At 44.5% G+C, this 19,716-nt stretch overlaps 1 protein-coding gene across 2 annotated transcripts in view; it reads right to left on the bottom strand.

The window, feature by feature from the left end:
• Positions 1-19,348, bottom strand: part of LOC126281577 (uncharacterized) — a 280,344-nt gene extending 260,996 nt beyond the window's left edge. For both annotated transcript variants that reach the window (XM_049980654.1, XM_049980657.1), the window contains exon 1: positions 19,245-19,348. In XM_049980654.1, the coding sequence (XP_049836611.1) occupies positions 19,245-19,268 (24 nt within the window). In that variant the 5' untranslated portion in view covers positions 19,269-19,348. The remainder of the gene's footprint in view (positions 1-19,244) is intronic.
• Between the last annotated feature and the right edge of the window lie 368 nt (positions 19,349-19,716).

Below are 19,716 nucleotides of genomic sequence, written 5' to 3'. Positions count from 1 at the left end.
AATTGGAGCAAGCTGTCATTCATTACGCCATCTAAAATTTCTGTCTGAATTATTCTGTGCCCTCCTACATTCAGTCATCGAAAACATTTTCCCGTACACTACATCATCAGCAGCAGCAAACACTCGCAGACTCCTGCTCTCACTCTGTCTCAGATCGTTTTTGTATTTAGAGCCGGCCTGTGTGGCTGAGCGGTTCTAGGCGCTTCAGTCCGCAACCGGGCTGCTACAACAGTAGCAGGTTCGAATCCTGCCTCGGGCGTGGATGTGTGTGATGTCCTTAGGTTAGCTAGGTTTAAGTAGTTCTAAGTTATAGGGGACTGATGACCCCAGATGTTAAGTCCCATAGTGCTCAGAGCCATTTGAACCATTTTTGTATTTAGGGAATAACAGTGGTCCTCTCACACTTCTCTGGGGCACTCTTGACGATACCCTTGCCTCCAATGAACACTCGCTGTGCAGGACAGCGTATTGGGTTCTATTACTAAAAAGTCATCATATATCTGAGAACTTATTCCAAATGCTCGTATCTTCGTTAACAGCCTGCAAAGTAACACTGTGCCAAAAGCTTTACGGAAATCCAGCAATATCGAATCTGTCTGTTGCCCTTTATCTATGGGTCGTAGGATATCGTGCGAGAAAAGGTCAGGCTGAGTTTCTCCCGTGTGATGCTGATTTGTGAACAAAAGCTTTTCTATCTCAATGAAATTTATTACATTCGAATCTACAATTTTCTCAAGAATTACGCAGCAAACCAATGTTAAGGATATTGGTTTGTAATTCTGTGGGTACCTACTTTTACCCTTCTTGTTTTCTGGAATCACGTGCCCTTTTTTCTAGACGCTTGGCAGTTTCGGCTGGGCGAGAGATTCGCGATAAATTCAAGCTATAAGAGGCAAACGGCGAAGAGAACTCTGTGTAAAACCAAACTGTGATTTCATTTGGACCTTAACACCTATCTTTTTTTAACGTATTTAGTTGGTTCTCAGCGCCCGGGGCAACTATTTTTATGTCCTACGTGCGGGAATCTGCTCGACAGTCAAACGACGGTACGTCTCTTTGACCCTTCCGCGTGAATGATTTAAGACTTAACCTTTGCTTTTCATATCCTCTATTGCCGCACCAGACTGGCCGATGAGTGACGGAATACTTGTACAAGCCTTTTTACAGAGAAAGCCATAAATATTGAAGCAACTCCAGATGTATTCGTGAAGGAAGTGTACTTTTGGCGTGATTAGCTTTATGTAACTATTAATATTAAAGAGTGACCCATCACTTTGGTAACAATGATGGGTTGTTTGCTACTGAAAACTAGTAACAACGCTGCAGAGAGAGATTCTACGTCGTTTTCTGTAGTTTCTCTCAGTGCTGTTATTTTCCTTCCCTTATACATAACTGCATTGTTAAGGGAAAAAAAACACAAGTGATACACAAATAACATTTTGGAAACGGAAAAATTACTACGCTCTTTAGAAGAACATAATAGACGATAGGAAGGATTTAAGCCGGCCAGGGTGACCGAGTGGTTCTAGGCGCTTCAGTCTGGAACCGCGCTACCGCTACGGTCGCAGGTTCGAATCCTGCCTCGGGCATGGATGTGTGTGATGTCCTTAGGTTAGTTAGGTTTAAGTAGTTCTAAGTTCTAGGGGACTGATGACCTCAAAAGTTAAGTCTCATATGCTCAGAGCCACTTGAACCATTGAAGGATTTGAACATTAAAACAGATCCCCTTACCTGTCTATTTCAAGTGGGAGGACTTCTGTAACGAGCTCTTCTAACCTGAATTAGCGTGTTCTGTTCGACTATGGTTGCTACCTTACGTATATATATATGTCACGAGATTTGTGTGTGAGGTATATTAGTACTACTTGTTACAAAAATTACGTCCTCCACTTGCTCGCAACCTAAGCGGGAAAGGAGGCTCTGAAATGTGCCTTCGAGCCTCGTCTCCGCGAGGGCACTCGTTATCGATGTTGTGCATTTTTGTGTAGTGGAGTCTTTTTATGCCGTGTATATATTTTTATGTACAATATTATAAGGTTTACATGTTTTACAGTTTGCATGTTATACACTTTACAGAATACACAATACACTATTCCATGTTTGAAAATAACGATCCAAAGAAATAAAGAATTATTTGTTTTACGAGGTGCGTTCAAGTTCTAAGGCCTCCGATTTTTTTTTTTTTCTAATTAACTACTCACCCGAAATCGATGAAACTGTCGTTACTTTTCACGTAATCGCCCTGCAGACGTACACATGTTTCACAACGCTGATGCCATGATTCCCTCCACTTGCTCGCAACCTAAGCGGGAAAGGAGGCTCTGAAATGTGCCTTCGAGCCTCGTCTCCGCGAGGGCACTCGTTATCGATGTTGTGCATTTTTGTGTAGTGGAGTCTTTTTATGCCGTGTATATATTTTTATGTACAATATTATAAGGTTTACATGTTTTACAGTTTGCATGTTATACACTTTACAGAATACACAATACACTATTCCATGTTTGAAAATAACGATCCAAAGAAATAAAGAATTATTTGTTTTACGAGGTGCGTTCAAGTTCTAAGGCCTCCGATTTTTTTTTTCTAATTAACTACTCACCCGAAATCGATGAAACTGTCGTTACTTTTCACGTAATCGCCCTGCAGACGTACACATGTTTCACAACGCTGATGCCATGATTCCATGGCAGCGGCGAAGGTTTCTTTAGGAGTCTGCCCGAAATTTTTTTGGTGTCTTTGAATCTGTGTGCTTCCATTGAGCTGACTGGCGCTTTGTTTCTGGATTGAGAAATGGCATCCACGTCTCATCCATTGTCACAACCGACGAAAAGAAAGTCCCATTCATGCTGTCGTTGCGTGTCAACTTTGCTTGGCAACATGCCACACGGGCAGCCATATGGTCGTCCGTCAGCATTTGTGGCAACCATCTGGATGACACTTTTCGCATTTTCAGGTCGTCATGCACAATTGTGTGCACAGAACCCACAGAAATGCCAACTCTGGAGGCGATCTGTTCAACAGTCATTCGGCGATCCCCCAAAACAATTCTCTCCACTTTCTCGATCATGTCGTCAGACCGGCTTGTGCGAGCCCGAGGTTGTTTCAGTTTGTTGTCACACGATGTTCTGCCATCATTAAACTGTCGCACCCACGAACGCACTTTCGACACATTCATAACTCCATCACCACATGTCTCCTTCAACTGTCGATGAATTTCAATTGGTTTCACGCCACGCAAATTCAGAAAACGAATGATTGCACGCTGTTCAAGTAAGTATTTAAGTATTTAAAACAGTTCTCATTCTCGCCACTGGCGGTAAAATTCCATCTGCCGTACGGTGCTGCCATCTCTGGGACGTATTAACAATGAACGCAGCCTCATTTTAAAACAATGCGCATGTATCTATCTCTTTCCAGTCCAGAGAAAAAAAATCGGAGGCCTTAGAACTTGGATGCACCTCGTATCTAGTGCAGGCGAACAACAGTGGACCCGCAGTTGGCTCAGTACTTCGTAGGACTTCTGTAGAGATTCCTGAACTACCTGCGGACCGCACCTTTTGGGCTTTAGCACGATACCTGGTGCTGGTAACACATTCCGGTTCGCACCCAGCGGACTGGCCAGCGTGGTGTGGCAACAGCGTCGGCGGGCAGGGCAGGAAGGATGAAATCACGCCTCTATAGTGTTCTGGGAGCGGCCGGGACCGCCACAATTTGCTGCGCGCTTAATTTCGCCCAGTGACATTAACCATCGACGCGTGGCCTTCCGCCGTTATTTGACTTGCATGTTTATCTGCACTCTCCTCTCCCCGTCACGAACTCTTCTCGAGGGCACAGGAAGACACGCCGTTGCCTACGGTAATGCACCTCAGTTCAAGTACGACGAAATAGCTTTTATCAATTAGTGTTATTCGAAATTCCGTGAGGGAGGTTCGCAGGAGAGCTTCTGTGAAGTTTGGAAGTTGGGAGACGAGGTACTGGCGGAATTAAAGTTGTGAGGACGGGGCGTGAGTCGTGCTTGGGTAGCTCAGTTGGTAGAGCACTTGCCCGCAAAAGGCAAAGGTCCCGAGTTCGAGTCCCGGTCCGGCACGCAGTTTTAATCTCCCAAGAAGTTTCATATCAGCGCACACTCAGCTGTAGAGTGAAAATTTCATTCTAGATGCCCGGGATAGATTGAAAAGGGCTGCTTATGGACGATGTGATCCACCAACCACTCTGATGGATCTACGTCGAATCTCCGTTGAGGAGTGGGACAATATAGACCAACAGTGGGTTGATGAACTTGCGCATAGTATGCGACGACGAATACAGGCATGCATCAGTGCAACAGGACGTGCTACTGGGTATTAGAGGAACCGGTGTGTAGAGCAATCTGGAGCACCATCTCTGAAGCTCTCGCTGATTGTTAGTACAACACGCAATGTGTAATTTTCATGAGCAATAAAAAGGGCTAAAATTGAAGCTGCCCGCTGGATACCAACTACAATACCACCCATACTATCGGAGTATGTAAAATAAATCGTTTTCAGGGACAACTCGTTATGCCACATTTAAAAGACCCAAAATCTCCTCGATTAGTGATGTTTTACTGGAGCTCGAAGCCTAGCACTGACTTCAATGTGTGTTGCCTTTAATACACTCCTGGAAATGGAAAAAAGAACACATTGACACCGGTGAGTCAGACCCACCATACTTGCTCCGGACACTACGAGACGGCTGTACAAGCAATGATCACACGCACGGCACAGCGGACACACCAGGAACCGCGATGTTGGCCGTCGAATGGCGCTAGCTGCGCAGCATTTGTGCACCGCCGCCGTCAGTGTCAGCCAGTTTGCCGTGGCATACGGAGCTCCATCGCAGTCTTTAACACTGGTAGCATGCCACGACAGCGTGGACGTGAACCGTATGTGCAGTTGACGGACTTTGAACGAGGGCGTATAGTGGGCATGCGGGAGGCCGGGTGGACGTACCACCGAATTGCTCAACACGTGGGGCGTGAGGTCTCCACAGTAAATCGATGTTGTCGCCAGTGTGCGGCGGAAGGTGCACGGGCCCGTCGACCTGGGACCCGACCGCAGCGACGCACGGATGCACGCCAAAACCGTAGGATCCTGCGCAGTGCCGTAGGGGACCGCATCGCCACTTCCCAGCAAATTAGGGACACTGTTGCTCCTGGGGTATTGGCGAGGACCATTCTCAACCGTTTCCATGAAGCTGGGCTACGGTCCCGCACACCGTTAGACCGTCTTCCGCTCACGCCCCAACGTCGTGCAGCCCGCCTCCAGTGGTGTCGCGACAGGCGTGAATGGAGGGACGAATGGAGACGTGTCGTCTTCAGCGATGAGAGTCGCTTCTGCCTTGGTGCCAATGATGGTCGTATGCGTGTTTGGCGCCGTGCTGGTGAGCGCCACAATCAGGACTGCATACGACCGAGGCACACAGGGCCAACACCCGGCATCATGGTGTGGGGAGCGATCTCCTACACTGGCCGTACACCTCTGGTGATCGTCGAGGGGGCACTGAATAGTGCACGGTACATCCAAACCGTCATCGAACCCATCGTTCTACTATTCCTAGACCGGCAAGGGAACTTGCTGTTCCAACAGGACAATGCAGGTCCGCATGTATCCCGTGCCACCCAACGTGCTCTAGAAGGTGTAAGTCAACTACCCTGGCCAGCAAGATCTCCGGATCTGTCCCCCATTGAGCATGTTTGGGACTGGATGAAGCGTCGTCTCACGCGGTCTGCACGTCCAGCACGAACGCTGGTCCAACTGAGGCGCCAGGTGGAAATGGCATGGCAAGCCGTTCCACAGGACTACATCCAGCATCTCTACGATCGTCTCCATGGGAGAATAGCAACCTGCATTGCTGCGAAAGGTGGATATACACTGTACTAGTGCCGACATTATGCATGCTCTGTTGCCTGTGTCTATGTGCCTGTGGTTCTGTCAGTGTGATCATGTGATGTATCTGACCCCAGGAATGTGTCAATAAAGTTTCCCCCTCCTGGGACAATGAATTCACGGTGTTCTTATTTCAATTTCCAGGAGTGTAGCTTCCACAACGAAACTCTATCTTGAAATCTGACAGACGATCCAAAGACATTCTGGTCCTAAGCAAAGTACACCGGTTTCCACTGGTGCAGTGTGTGATACCAGTGATAGTATTACCGATGGCAGCGCCATTAAAGATAATTTGTTAAATATTCTACAATTCGATTCCAGAACAGCTACCAACATGACTAACTTAAAAGGTGATATTGTCGTTGTAGTGAAGCAGCTGAAGTCTTCCAGTCCAAAAAGTATACCAATTACGTTCATTCCAGAGTACTTGGCAATCATACACAACCGTTCACTCGACGAAAGAAACCCACCAAAAGATTGGAAACTTGCACTGGTCACACCCGTACTCAAGAAAGGAAGTAGGAGTAATCCGAAGAGTTACAGAGCCATATCCGTGACATCGATTTACAGTAGCATTGAGCAACACACGTTGTGTTCGTACATTATGAATTATCTTGAAGAAAATGGTCTGTTGACACACAGTCAGCACTAAATCAGAAAATATCGTTCTTATGAAACTCAACTGCGTGTAGCTGCATATTTTTGTTGACAGGGGATTTCAGATTGACTCCAAATTTCTATAGTTTCAGAAGGCTTTTGACACCGTTACTAACTGGAGACATCTAATCAATGGAGTATTGCTTCAGCTGTGTGACTAGATTCGTGATTTCTTGTCATAATTCAATCGTGAAAAGTCATCGAGCAAAACGGAAGTGATATCTGGCGTTTCCGAAGGAAGTGCTTTAGGCCCTCCGCTGTTCCGATTCTACATAAATATGAGCAGCCCTTAACAATTTTTGCAAAATTATGCTGTCCTTTAGCGTCAAGTAAAATTATCAGGACATCAAAACCTATTACAAAATGATTTAGACAAAATATCTGTACTGTACGAAAAGTGGTAATTGTCTATGAATGAGGAAAAGTGTGAGGTCACAGTCATAAGAAGGAAATATATCCTTAAAAGTCGGTTACACGAGCAGTCACACAAATTTAAGGGCAGTAATTTCAACCAAATATCAAGGAATTACAGTTACGAACAACTTAACAGAACAGTGACATAGAAATTTTGTGGGGAATGCAGACCTAGGACCACATTTTATTGGCAGAACACTTACAAGATGCAACAGGTCTACTAAAGAGACTGCCTTCACTGTGCTTGTCCATCCTCTGCTAGAGTACTGCTGTGCAGTATGGGATCCTTACCAGATAGAACTGACGGAGGACATCGAAAAAGTCCGTAGCAGGGGCTGCTCGTTTTGTATTATCGCGAAATTGGAGAGTGAGTGTAGCGGACATGATAGGCGAATTGTGGTCTCAGTCATTAAAAAAAAGGCCTTCTTCGTTGCGGCGAGATTTTCTCAAGAAATTTCGATCACGAACATTTTCTTATAAACGTGAAAATATGATAATCGGATCATACGAGAAATCAGAGCTCGAAAAAAAAATATAAAGATTCACTTTTCCCACTCGCTGTTAGAGAGCAGAACGGTAGAGAAATAGTCTAAAGATAGTTCAAAGAACCCTCTGCCAGGCACATAAGTGTGAATTGAAGAGTAATCATGTAGATATAGATAACTATCATTCATGGCGATACATTAAAAACTCTTGCCTATCTTCTTGCTAGGATCCAACATCACGCTACGGATATAAACATGTGCCGTTGACATCCATGTGTCATATATGAGCACGAGCCTTAAAAACGCTCAAAAACTAGTTGACAGAAAAAAATTTCAACATCTCACTGGATGCAGTTTCCTGCATTTGTATCTGTATTCTAGTACGTCCATTTCATGATCATATTGTTCAATCACTTGCAAACGGGTACACAGCCCGAACTGCACAATGGTGAACTCATAATAAAAGGACATCTTAATCCAACCAACGATTGCCAACGCTGCATAAGGCTATCATTCATAAAACATTTATAACGACTCCGAGAAATCTGAACTTTTACAGCTCACCTGCATCTCGAGCGACGAATACGAAATTATGTACGGGCAATAACTACTCAGCTCACTCGCTAGCCGGAAGCCACTAAAGATAACGCCAAATTACCTTCGCAAAAGGACACTGGAGTAAGAAAGGTTCTCAATGTGAAGATGAAAGGTACCGAAGAGCTAAATGCACATTCTAGAGCGCAGATCCGTCGGCTGTACTGAGGACGCGACGTAAGTGACTGAAAGTTCTCGTGAGAAACAATTTTTACGCCGGCTCACCTTCAGCAGCGGCCTTCAAGTTGCATGCATGCGTCAGGGGAACCACCGCACGCACGGAATCATAGCTGGAGCTCCACTTAAGAGAGACTGCTCATCAACATTCGTATAAGTAAAGCTCATATCAGTTAAAAGCGAGAATCTACTCGGTTATTATAATTTTTATAGTAGAAAAATGAAATCCTCAGTATTTATAAAGCACATGTCTTCTGCCTGGAACCACACTAATTGGATTAGTATTTTCTTCAGTGACGTGTCCTGCATAGAACTGAGCCCCAATGACCAGTAAAGACATGTATGGAGAAGGCCCGGACAGCGGTCGGATACAACCTGTCGCTCCACGTATGACCCGACAACTGGGGTGCCATTTCCGTTCATAACAAGACTCCTTTGGTTTTCACTCGCGTCGTCCTTACAGCACAGCCGCACGTCTACGATATTCTGGTCCCATTTTGTTGCCCATCATGGCAAGCCTTCCTGGGCTTACATTTCACCAAGATAACGTCCGCCCGCACACGCCGAGAGCTTCTACTGCTTGTATTTGTGCTTGCCAAACCCTTTATCAGCAAGGTCGCTGGATCTCTCCCCAATTAAGAACGTATGGAGCATTGTGGGTAGGTTCATCCAACCAGCTCAGCACTTTGACGATGTAGCGCGCCAATTGGATGGAATTTGGGACGATATCCATCAGAAGAACATCTAACAACTCTATCGAACAAAGCCTAGCTGAATAACTGCTTGCATAAGGGCCAGTGCCAAAACAACAGCCCGGAACCGCGCGACTGCTACGGTCGCAGGTTCGAATCCTGCCCCGGGCATGGATGTGTGTGATGTCCTTAGGTTAGTTAGGTTTAAGTAGTTCTAAGTTCTAGGGGACTAATGACCACAGCAGTTCAGTCCCATAGTGCTCAGAGCCATTTGAACCATTCTTTTTATAATTGAAGTGCTGCTACACACAGAGGTCCATTGTGGGTTGTAATTGTCGTACGGAAGCGGAACTTGGTAGATATGCTAACGCGTTGGCGTGGAAGCGATTTACACTGGAAACGGATGACCACCCTTATTAAGCTGAAGCTTGGTCGTGACAACGCCAGCTATTCATGTCGAGTTGCAGAATGTATTAGTAGCAGCAATCAGGCTCCAAAATGCCATATTTCGGGTATCAGCTGCTGTTTGTCTTCAGGTTGTGATGTGGACTCACTATTGGAACGCAGCCCGCATGTCGTGGTCGTGCAGTAGCGTTCTCGCTTCCCGTGCCCGGGTTTCCGGGTTCGATTCCCGGCGTGGTCAGGGATTTTCTCTGCCTCGTGATGGCTGGGAGTTGTATATTGTCCTTAGGTTAGTTAGGTTTAAGTAGTTCTAAGTTCTAGGGGACTGATGACCATAGACGTTAAGTCCCATAGTGCTCAGAACCATTTGAACCATTGGAAGCAACCAACACAATCAGATTAATGTTTTCGCTTTGGTCTGTAGCCACAATAATAAAACATCGCGACTATAGATTAAAGCAAATAATTGTTTCTGATGATGTTGATTGTTGATGGAAAAACACAGGCGTAAATTCTTATAAGGAACACAAGACAGCTCTCTGAAAGAAGGCAGTGTCCGTCGGGTTGCCGAATCTCAAGGCGCAGCAAAGCCGTCGCTTCTTCCCTTGCTGCGGCTTCTTCTGTGGCTATTGGATGTAGCGCGAGCGCAGCAGGAGACGACACCTTACTGGGTTACTTGTATAGATGAGAGACTTTATTTTACAAAAATGTCCCAGGAACAGGAAGCAGTTATGAGACTCTTGATGTTTTTCCGTCGTTCACCTTGTACGCTAAATTAAGGCTACTAGTTTTTTGCTGGTTCTCCTAATAGTATATCTGTTTAATCATTACAGTATTTGCCATACTGAGGTGACATCCCGTACAAACCTTGCGTACGAAGACTAAGAGGACGTGTAAAGTGAAATACCCATGTCAAAGGACTACAGCAAACCCAGCCTGTAATGTTTTAATGATATTCTCAATTCTCGCTAAAACATTGAGGATGTAGAGCGTGACAACCATTATTTTCTGCAGAATGGTCTCTCTGTCCCTAGAGCACCTATTCTACTGATGGTCGGTCCATAGATGACTGAGTTCTTTGAATAGACGGCCCAGATCCGAAATGGCTTCAATTCTAAGTAAGATATTCATAGCACTCTCGTGGGCTGATAACAGAATATAGCCTAGTATATAGATTGGTGTCTGCCAAAATGTGTGACACAAACAACTAATTTATTGTCTGTATGCTAGTATATGCATAAGGGTATTCCGCATTTTTTCTCCGCCTCCGTGAACTGATCTTGGGAGGAGGGGGTGGGACGAAATTTACTAGTTAACTAGCATCACAACTGCTTATGACCAGGTGGTAGAGATGCTGTACGTATTATTGAAAATCCGACATTTAAAGTTCTTGGTCCTCGAAGTATTCCATGAAGAAATGTAATGGTGTAAGTGACAGAAATAGCATCAAATTGTTCGAATATCATCAGAAACTTATATCCACTAATGGATAAGCACCTCCTCTAAATTCGTTCATTTATTACGATATATAGCCATATGCAAGCAAATGTCTACAGCACCTGCCCTAAGATTATAGCCTCGCCCTCGATTATATCATCGTGAGCGCCTCTTCGGATGCCACGGAATCGGGCAAAGAACTTCTATTATCCATCCGTAATCAATTCAGCAACATGTCCCGCGCAATACTGTCTTACTCTATTTCACTTTCTTTACGATCATAATGAAGTCTTCGGCACACTTTAGTTGCCTGATCCGCATTTTAATTTACTGTTCGATCAAGGAATTCTCTACATACTTTCATTGCTGCATGGTTGGTTGGTTGATTTGGGGCAGGGGACCAAACAGTGTAGTCATCTTCATTGCTGGCTAAGGACCTATCAGTTATGGAAGGTATCGTGTTTAACTCTAATTCTAAGCTTTCTGTCTCAGTGAGATCAAAAAATTTGTTTCGGAATCTCTGTCTAATTCACAAAAAGTATTTTGTGCCATTTTTGCTGTTGTGCTTACTTATTTGTGTGTCCACCAAGTCGTAGTCTTGGACTTCCATACACACAAAATGGTTCTATCAATTCCTTGTTAATTTGTAAAATTTTATTTTTGTTACGTTGATTGCGTACACTGCCTGATAAAAAGAAGTTAATCTCCCAGAAGACTTCATCGGATTTCAGTGTGCTTCGTACGCGTACTTTCCTTCGGCAATATGTAAATGATTAGAGTTGCAATTCTCTGTGACGTACCCAACGACCACCACTGTGCATTAGTGTTATTAATGTTCAGTGTCATTGCCAGGTCCAGGCTTTATCGGGGCCGTGAACAGTGTCAGATGTTGAGTGATCACTGTGAGGGACACGGAGATCCCACGTACTCATGTGAGACGACGTTATCAGCACCTACAAGTGTTTGAATGGGGCTTCATTACAGGTTTCCACTTGGCCGGCTGGTCGAATCGTGCAGTATCCAGATTTGTGGGGTATTCGGAAGAGACGGTGGCCCGACGTTCGACAGTGTGGGAACGTGAGGGCAGCCATACTCTTCGTCAAGTTTCCGCTCGTCACAAGGGAAGGCCGTCGTGTTGTGCTCCGAGCACATGGTAACACCTTCTCATCTTCGCCTGGCATCTGAGAGCAGGTGCTGGACTCCCTGCAACTTGCAAACCGCACCACTGGTCGGAGACTACCAGCAGATGGACTAGGAAATGGAAGTCCCATGCTAAGCTGCCGTTAACACCACAAGTGGCTGCATTAGGAGTATTGCAGTAACCGGGAAACATGGGTTGCTGATGAATGACGTTGCACTGTCTTCAGCGACGAATCTCAGTTCTTCATTACCCAGGATGACCAACATCGGTGAATATGGAAGAGACTTAGGGAGGGGTTCCATTCTTCCAGTGTCTTGGAGAGTAGCAGCGATGTTACTCCTAGCTTCACTGTATGAGCCGGCCGCGGTGGTCTCGCGGTTCTAGGCGCGCAGTCCGGAACCGTGCAACTGCTACGGTCGCAGATTCGAATCCTGCCTCGGGCATGGATGTGTGTGATGTCCTTAGGTTAGTTAGGTTTAAGTAGTTCTAAGTCCTAGGGGACTAATGACCACAGCAGTTGAGTCCCATAGTGCTCAGAGCCATTTGAACCATTTTTTCACTGTATGAGAAGCTATCGAGAACGAGATCAGGACACGGCTGGTGGTGACTGAAGGAACTCTGACGACGCAGCGGTATGCCACGAATGTCCTGCATCTTCATATTGTTAGCTCTCATGTGACAGTGTCCTGATGCCATTTTTCAACAGTATACTGCTCGTCCACATGAGGCACGTATCCTTATAAGCTGCCTGCGTGATGCTGCGGTACTCTTACAGCAAGCAACATCCCCTTATTTGTCTCCGAGAGAACCAGTGAGGGTCCAACTAGGACGTCAACTCTGTCCCGGCGCCACTGTCCAAGATATCAACTGCTGTTTTGCCTCGGGGGAGGATACGCATGATATCTTATCCAACCGAATAAGTTCATGCATCCAGACCAGAGGGTATGCAGTGTTTGACTGGTAAGTGGACTCATACTGCCAAGTTATTTGCAAATTTAACTTGATTTTGTGATCACTAATCACTGAGCCCGTTTAGTCTTTCTCCTCTGGTTACGGTGCTTCACTTTGTTCCCAGGCAACTATTTTTTTCATTCCCGTAACTGAGTTTCAGCTCTACTTCCATACTTTCTACACTCCTGGAAATGGAAAAAAGAACACATTGACACCGGTGTGTCAGACCCACCATACTTGCTCCGGACACTGCGCGAGGGCTGTACAAGCAAAATGATCACACGCACGGCACAGCGGACACACCAGGAACCGCGGTAATGGCCGTCGAATGGCGCTAGCTGCGAAGCATTTGTGCACCGCCGCCGTCAGTGTCAGCCAGTTTGCCGTGGCATACGGAGCTCCATCGCAGTCTTTAACACTGGTAGCATGCCGCGACAGCGTGGACGTGAACCGTATGTGCAGTTGACGGACTTTGAGCGAGGGCGTATAGTGGGCATGCGGGAGGCCGGGTGGACGTACCGCCGAATTGCTCAACACGTGGGGCGTGAGGTCTCCACAGTACATCGATGGTGTCGCCAGTTGTCGGCGGAAGGTGCACGGGCCCGTCGACCTGGGACCGGACCGCAGCGACGCATGGATGCACGCTAAGACCGTAGGATCCTACGCAGTGCCGTAGGGGACCGCACCGCCACTTCCCAGCAAATTAGGGACACTGTCGCTCCTGGGGTATCGGCGAGGACCATTCGCAACCGTCTCCATGAAGCTGGGCTACGGTGCCGCACACCGTTAGGCCGTCTTCCGCACACGCCCCAACATCGTACAGCCCGCCTCCAGTGGTGTCGCGACAGGCGTGAATGGAGGGACGAATGGAGACGTGTCGTCTTCAGCGATGAGAGTCGCTTCTGCCTTGGTGCCAATGATGGTCGTATGCGTGTTTGGCGCCGTGCAGGTGAGCGCCACAATCAGGACTGCATACGACCGAGGCACACAGGGCCAACACCCGGCATCATGGTGTGGGGAGCGATCTCCTACACAGGCCGTACACCTCTGGTGATTGTCGAGGGGACACTGAATAGTGCACGGTACATCCAAACCGTCATCGAACCCATCGTTCTACCATTCCTAGACCGGCAAGGGAACTTGCTGTTCCAACAGGACAATGCACGTCCGCTGGTATCCCGTGCCACCAAACGTGCTCTAGAAGGTGTAAGTCAACTACCCTGGCCAGCAAGATCTCCGGATCTGTCCCCCATTGAGCATGTTTGGGACTGGATGAAGCGTCGTCTGACGCGGTCTGCACGTCCAGCACGAACGCTGGTCCAACTGAGGCGCCAGGTGGAAATGGCATGGCAAGCCGTTCCACAGGACTACATCCAGCATCTCTACGATCGTCTCCATGGGAGAATAGCAGCCTGCATTGCTGCGAAAGTTGGATACACACTGTACTAGTGCCGACATTGTGCATGCTCTGTTGCCTGCGTCTATGTGCCTGTGGTTCTGTCAGTGTGATCATGTGATGTATCTGGCCCCTGGAATGTGTCAATAAAGTTTCCCCTTCCTGGGACAATGAATTCACGGTGTTCTTATTTCAATTTCCAGGAGTGTATTACGTTCTTTCAGTACAGCTATGACTTCATTAGAGGCAGCCAGAACACTTTCTGTAATTGCATAATCTTGTAAACTGATATCCTGGATATGAAAGTGGAAGAAAAAAATATACTGACATAGGTTGAATTAGTACCTTGTTACTCGAGCTCTGCTAGTTAGTACATGAACAGCAAGTCAAGATAATCACGCTTCCAAAACCAGAGTACAGTATCCGTCCAGGTTTCTGCTAATGAGCTATGTTCGTGGACAGCGGCGAGCGAAAGAGATTTTACATATGTTTCGGTGTGCGGCTGTGGGAGGATGGCCCAAGGACAAGGCGAGGGACTTGGTAGGGGGAGGGCTTAGGAGAAGATTTTCAAAAAATGTCCTGAATAAGGCCCACGAAGAGGGCGTTCGTACTTTTAATAAGTAACGATGTTGATCATCTTGCATAGGCTCCTTCAGTTAAGCTGTTTAGTGCACAGTTGCCTACTTGCCTTTCTCGAGCGTACTGGCATTAAGGCAGGCTTCCTGACGCTCTGGCAATCAGAGCGCTAGCGGAACTAATGGCGTTACCTGCTCCCCGTTTCCACTACAAAAAACACAAAACTCCGAGGTTGTTAACGAGAGTCCAACGCAAGAGTTTTTCTTCAGCTATTTAATGATATGTCAGAGTCATCTGCCTGAACGATACTCTGGCTGCTAACAGCTAAACGATTTTATTGAAACAAATAGCTTCTTATGTTCATCCAAAGCTATACGTGTATGAAGAAGCCTCATTCCTACGAAGGATTCGCCTAGAGCGGCCAGAGGAGTCGAGAGATATATGGGTTCTGGTGGAACATGACACCCACAGTCGAAGTAGTCATCAGGGATCGTGATATAGGCATGTAGTAGGCCACGTAAATCACTGCATGGACATGATCAATGTGTATTCACAGGTCGAGCAATATTTATTAAAAAAAAAAGGAAGGAAAAAATGTAGTACACTCCTCCCTGCAAAACCCAGGATGTCCGGAAGTAAAATAGTTACGTGTTCGGGTCTCTAACTGGACACTTTTCAGGGGGAGTTAACACGTGGAAGATGAATGAGTTTTCGTATCGAAATGAGAAACTTTAGTAGCTTTAATGTTGCAACACAGCAAAAAAAAAGCTAAAAAATAAATGGACAGGTTGATCTTTGGATTAACAGCAATTGCTGAAGTGAATTGAGAAGCAAACAGAAGATTATCGACTAACACCAAAACCTCAGCATTCCTGTGGTAACAGTCTATGTAATTTTTGCTCTACTGATGTTGGTCTCGCTGTTAATGAATTGATCGATAACGCTTTTTGTCGATATTTGTGCAATTCTATGCTTTTACTGGAATGCTGCCTCTTATTGTATTAATTCGTTATTTCTATTCCATTACCCTACTGCACAGTTCTGAAAATATCCCGTACACTTTTTATACAAAAATGTGTGCGTTACAAAAAACCAGTCATCCAGCTACTTTTACGTTCAACCTAAACAAAATCGGATAAAAATAATTATTAATGTAGATACAAATCATATTTTACAGTAATATATAAAAAAAACATTTTTCTAAAGCACAAAATCAATATCACAGAATCTCTCACTGTAATTACTTTGAAAATCTTTTTTGCTATACGAGAATCTTTGGCTTAAGTTTATTCTATGTTGGACAGACTGTTTTCTGTCTCTAGGTCAGTATGTTATGGTTCCAATGAGCAAAATTTCGTGTCTATGGTTCAAATGGCTCTGAGAACTATGGGACTCAACTGCTGTGGTCATCAGTCCCCTAGAACTTAGAACTACTTAAACCAAACTAACCTAAGGACATCACACACATCCATGCCCGGGGCAGGATTCGAACCTGCGACCGTAGCAGTCGCACGGTACCAGAATGCGCGCCTAGAACCACGAGACCACCGCGGCCGGCTTTCGTGTCTATTTTGTGATATAATATCGAGAAGTAAAGTTATGAATCTGACTTGAAGAAGCATGTGATGAAAAGTTGGTCAAGTCCTATGTTTGGGTTCAGGAAGGACGGCGAAATAAATCAGCAACAGTAAAAGAATACTAGTGTTTCAGTTGTTTAAAAATCACAACCCGGACAAACCATTTAAAATCTGTCAGATAACAAGATAAATACAGATCCATACTTTACATACGATGACTCGATAAGATGCAAGTTCAATATTTTTACGTTTATTGTCAGTGAAGAGTTATAGAAGTTTTCTTTTTCAATACTGTCAATAGGAAGATGGATAACAGTGAGTCGCTACAAGCAGCACATCGAATTATTCTTCTCCACCACTATGCCACTCTTCATGCCCAAGCAACAAGATAGTCATGAAATAAATATGAACACCGACAAAAATAGGACATAGGATATTGGAACATCACAGAAGGACAATACGGCCTGGGTTGAGGTTAGGAGAGGAGGTGTGTTTAGTGGCGTTGTGGGAGGGGGGGCATATAAACTTCTGCCATAGATTCCAACTTTTCTCCGTGAACACTTCTTCAAAAATTAACACAAGAAATGTGGACATAAGCATCGTAGCCGAAGATTTACTGATGAAATACTGCGGTGCAGTTCATAACAAAGTGCGGATACATATTCAAATCATAATCTAGTGATGAATAGTGGGTTGAAATTCGAGAGCATTAAACGGTTCATTACAAACTCTCAATAAGACGCGAGGGGAAATATGAAAGACACTGACCTCCAGACCAAGTAAAGGCATTGCTGTTGGTTCTGTAGAAAATAAGTTCAGTATAACAAAGGGAAAATACCTAAGAATATAGTACTCACCTCAGATACTGCAAGGTCAACCATTGTCACTTTAGTATTTCCTACTTAAGAAAATTTAATGTATTCATTTTACGAACAATTCATGATCTAACTGAGGTCGACGGAAATGGGCAGGCCATTTACTACATGTGTGTCGCAATATAATTTCAAGGAGAAAAAAAGATTGGAAGTACTCCACATTGGAGCTTCTGGCATAATACTGTTCATAACATGAACTACATTTGCGTCAAAGTGTTGTTCTCGATACAAATAACGACCGTGAAAACGTTTATAACTGTGAGTAATCTATGTTATTGCTCCTATGCACAAAACCTTGGCACAAGAGCATGTTACATGTGAGATAAGAGAAATTACCGGAGAACACTGGTTGTGTAAACTTATTATTTATTATTGAATGTGACTGATCAGGAGCGTAACACGACTACTCTTGTTATATATATATATATATATATATATATATATATATATATATATATATATATATATATACCTTTGTGCTGTAAACAACAGAAAATACCAAAATGTGGGGCACAACAAATTTTATCTTTTCCTTCTTAGAAGAATCTACAATTGTTAATTGGCATACCATGACTGTTCTTGTTGCAATTCATCAGCGTACATTTCCAGTACTGCTACTGCAAATAATAGCAATCTGTGAAACAAACTACAACTAAAAATTTTATATTTCTGTTCTCAGTAGTATCAGCACTCAAATGAAAAATGAAATTGTCCCTGACACTGAAGGTTCAACGTCCTGAAATATTATGAAACGCTCTTTGCGGTTTCCCAGCATTTAAAATCGTCATCTATAATTTCCTTTTTGCTCTTAACACAATATCGAATAATTCTTATGTGTATATTTTAAAAATGATTTGAAAAATATCATACAAAGGAAAAAAAATCCTTATGAACTAGGAAACCGGGCATTTAACATTAGGAGGGAACTAGAAAACGAACCCTCAAACAAGCAGACATCGATGAACTGCAATACAGCAACGAAATACTGCCCCTTCGTTCGACAGTCAACATAAAAGAAAATACAATGGCATTTACATCACTTAACTGCAAAAATCCTACGATCTGCGAAGGTAAACTCCTATGATTGATTCATTCAGCCGTGGATCATCAGCAATCGTTCACAGTTCGCAGATAATCCAGAAATGTTTCAGCGACAGTAGTTCAGATTAAGTACATCATGCACATTACAGCAATTTTCCTTTAAAAAAGAAAAAAATATATTTTCTGGGTGGTCGAGTCACATATACTAAAGTTTTGTTGCCAGCAGTGAGAACAAGTGGCTGTTAATACGTTTGGCTGAAGTTACAGGGTAATTGATACACACAGTCTTTTAAGAAGAGACTGTGAATCAAGGTGCAAGCTGCATATAGCCTCAGGAAAGTTTGCTGACTACGGAAGACTTTCATGCTTATTAACAAATACACTAATACTGTATCGATATTAATTCCAACCTAAGATTCTTGCTTCGTAAGTAATGTTAAACCAGGGTTCAAAATTGATGGTATCGAGAATCATTATCACCGCCATCAGTGTCTAGCAATCAAAATCTGACTGCGGATAATTTGATTTCCTGAATTTGAGGAGTAGGATAGCCACCTTTGAAGGGTAGAGATTTTAGCGATAATTTGACGCAGCTTATGTTCCAAGAACGGTATGTTCGTTTTAAATATTAATTTATAACTACTCTATTGTGTATGTTAAATATTATATAAAAGAATGCCATTTTTTTCATTATTTCCCTATGATTTCATTTCAATCAGAATCTCAATGAGTGTAGTCACGACTGTAAGAACACATTTTGAAACCACAGAAACAAAAAAAACATCAAATAAACACAGATTCAGAAGTCGAAGCACTATATATAGCTCGTCATTTTCTCGACAGTTCACACGGATGTAAAGAGTATCTGTAAACGCCCCATGAAGGATTACAAAAGTAAGCTCCAAGACCTGCTCATTACTTACAGTAATTTTCTGATCGCGCACCATGGTTGATAATGTGTCGTGTACTTGCAATATGTACAGGCAGGGCGTGCAGACACTCGCCGGTTAGCAGTAGATGCGCGACTGAGCGCCGCCGGCTGATCCCGGCCTCCCCCCCCCCCCCCTCCCCCACCATGCACCGCCGCCGCCCACAGCCATCAAATGTTGCCACTCAGAGCGGAGACGTACTCTCCGCATCTAGCCGCGTCGTCGACTGCATGGAAGTTGCTTATAGGACACGGTTACCGTCACTATACAGACATTTTTAGTCGAGAAAATGAATGAGAACTTGCTTTACAGCATATTTTGATATTTTTAAAGCACATCATATTCACCGTTGACTGTAAAAGTTATTTGTCTTACAGTTGCAGATTCGAAATTTGGGCCATTGTCAAGTAGCACTGCAATAGTCAAAAGAATACAAAAATAGCCGGCCGGAGTGGCCGAGCGGTTC

This window comes from Schistocerca gregaria, chromosome 7 (assembly GCF_023897955.1).
Source record: "Schistocerca gregaria isolate iqSchGreg1 chromosome 7, iqSchGreg1.2, whole genome shotgun sequence".
Taxonomy (NCBI): domain Eukaryota; kingdom Metazoa; phylum Arthropoda; class Insecta; order Orthoptera; family Acrididae; genus Schistocerca; species Schistocerca gregaria.
Note: the sequence above shows the minus strand (reverse complement) of the source record. Positions and strands in the feature narration are given on the sequence as shown.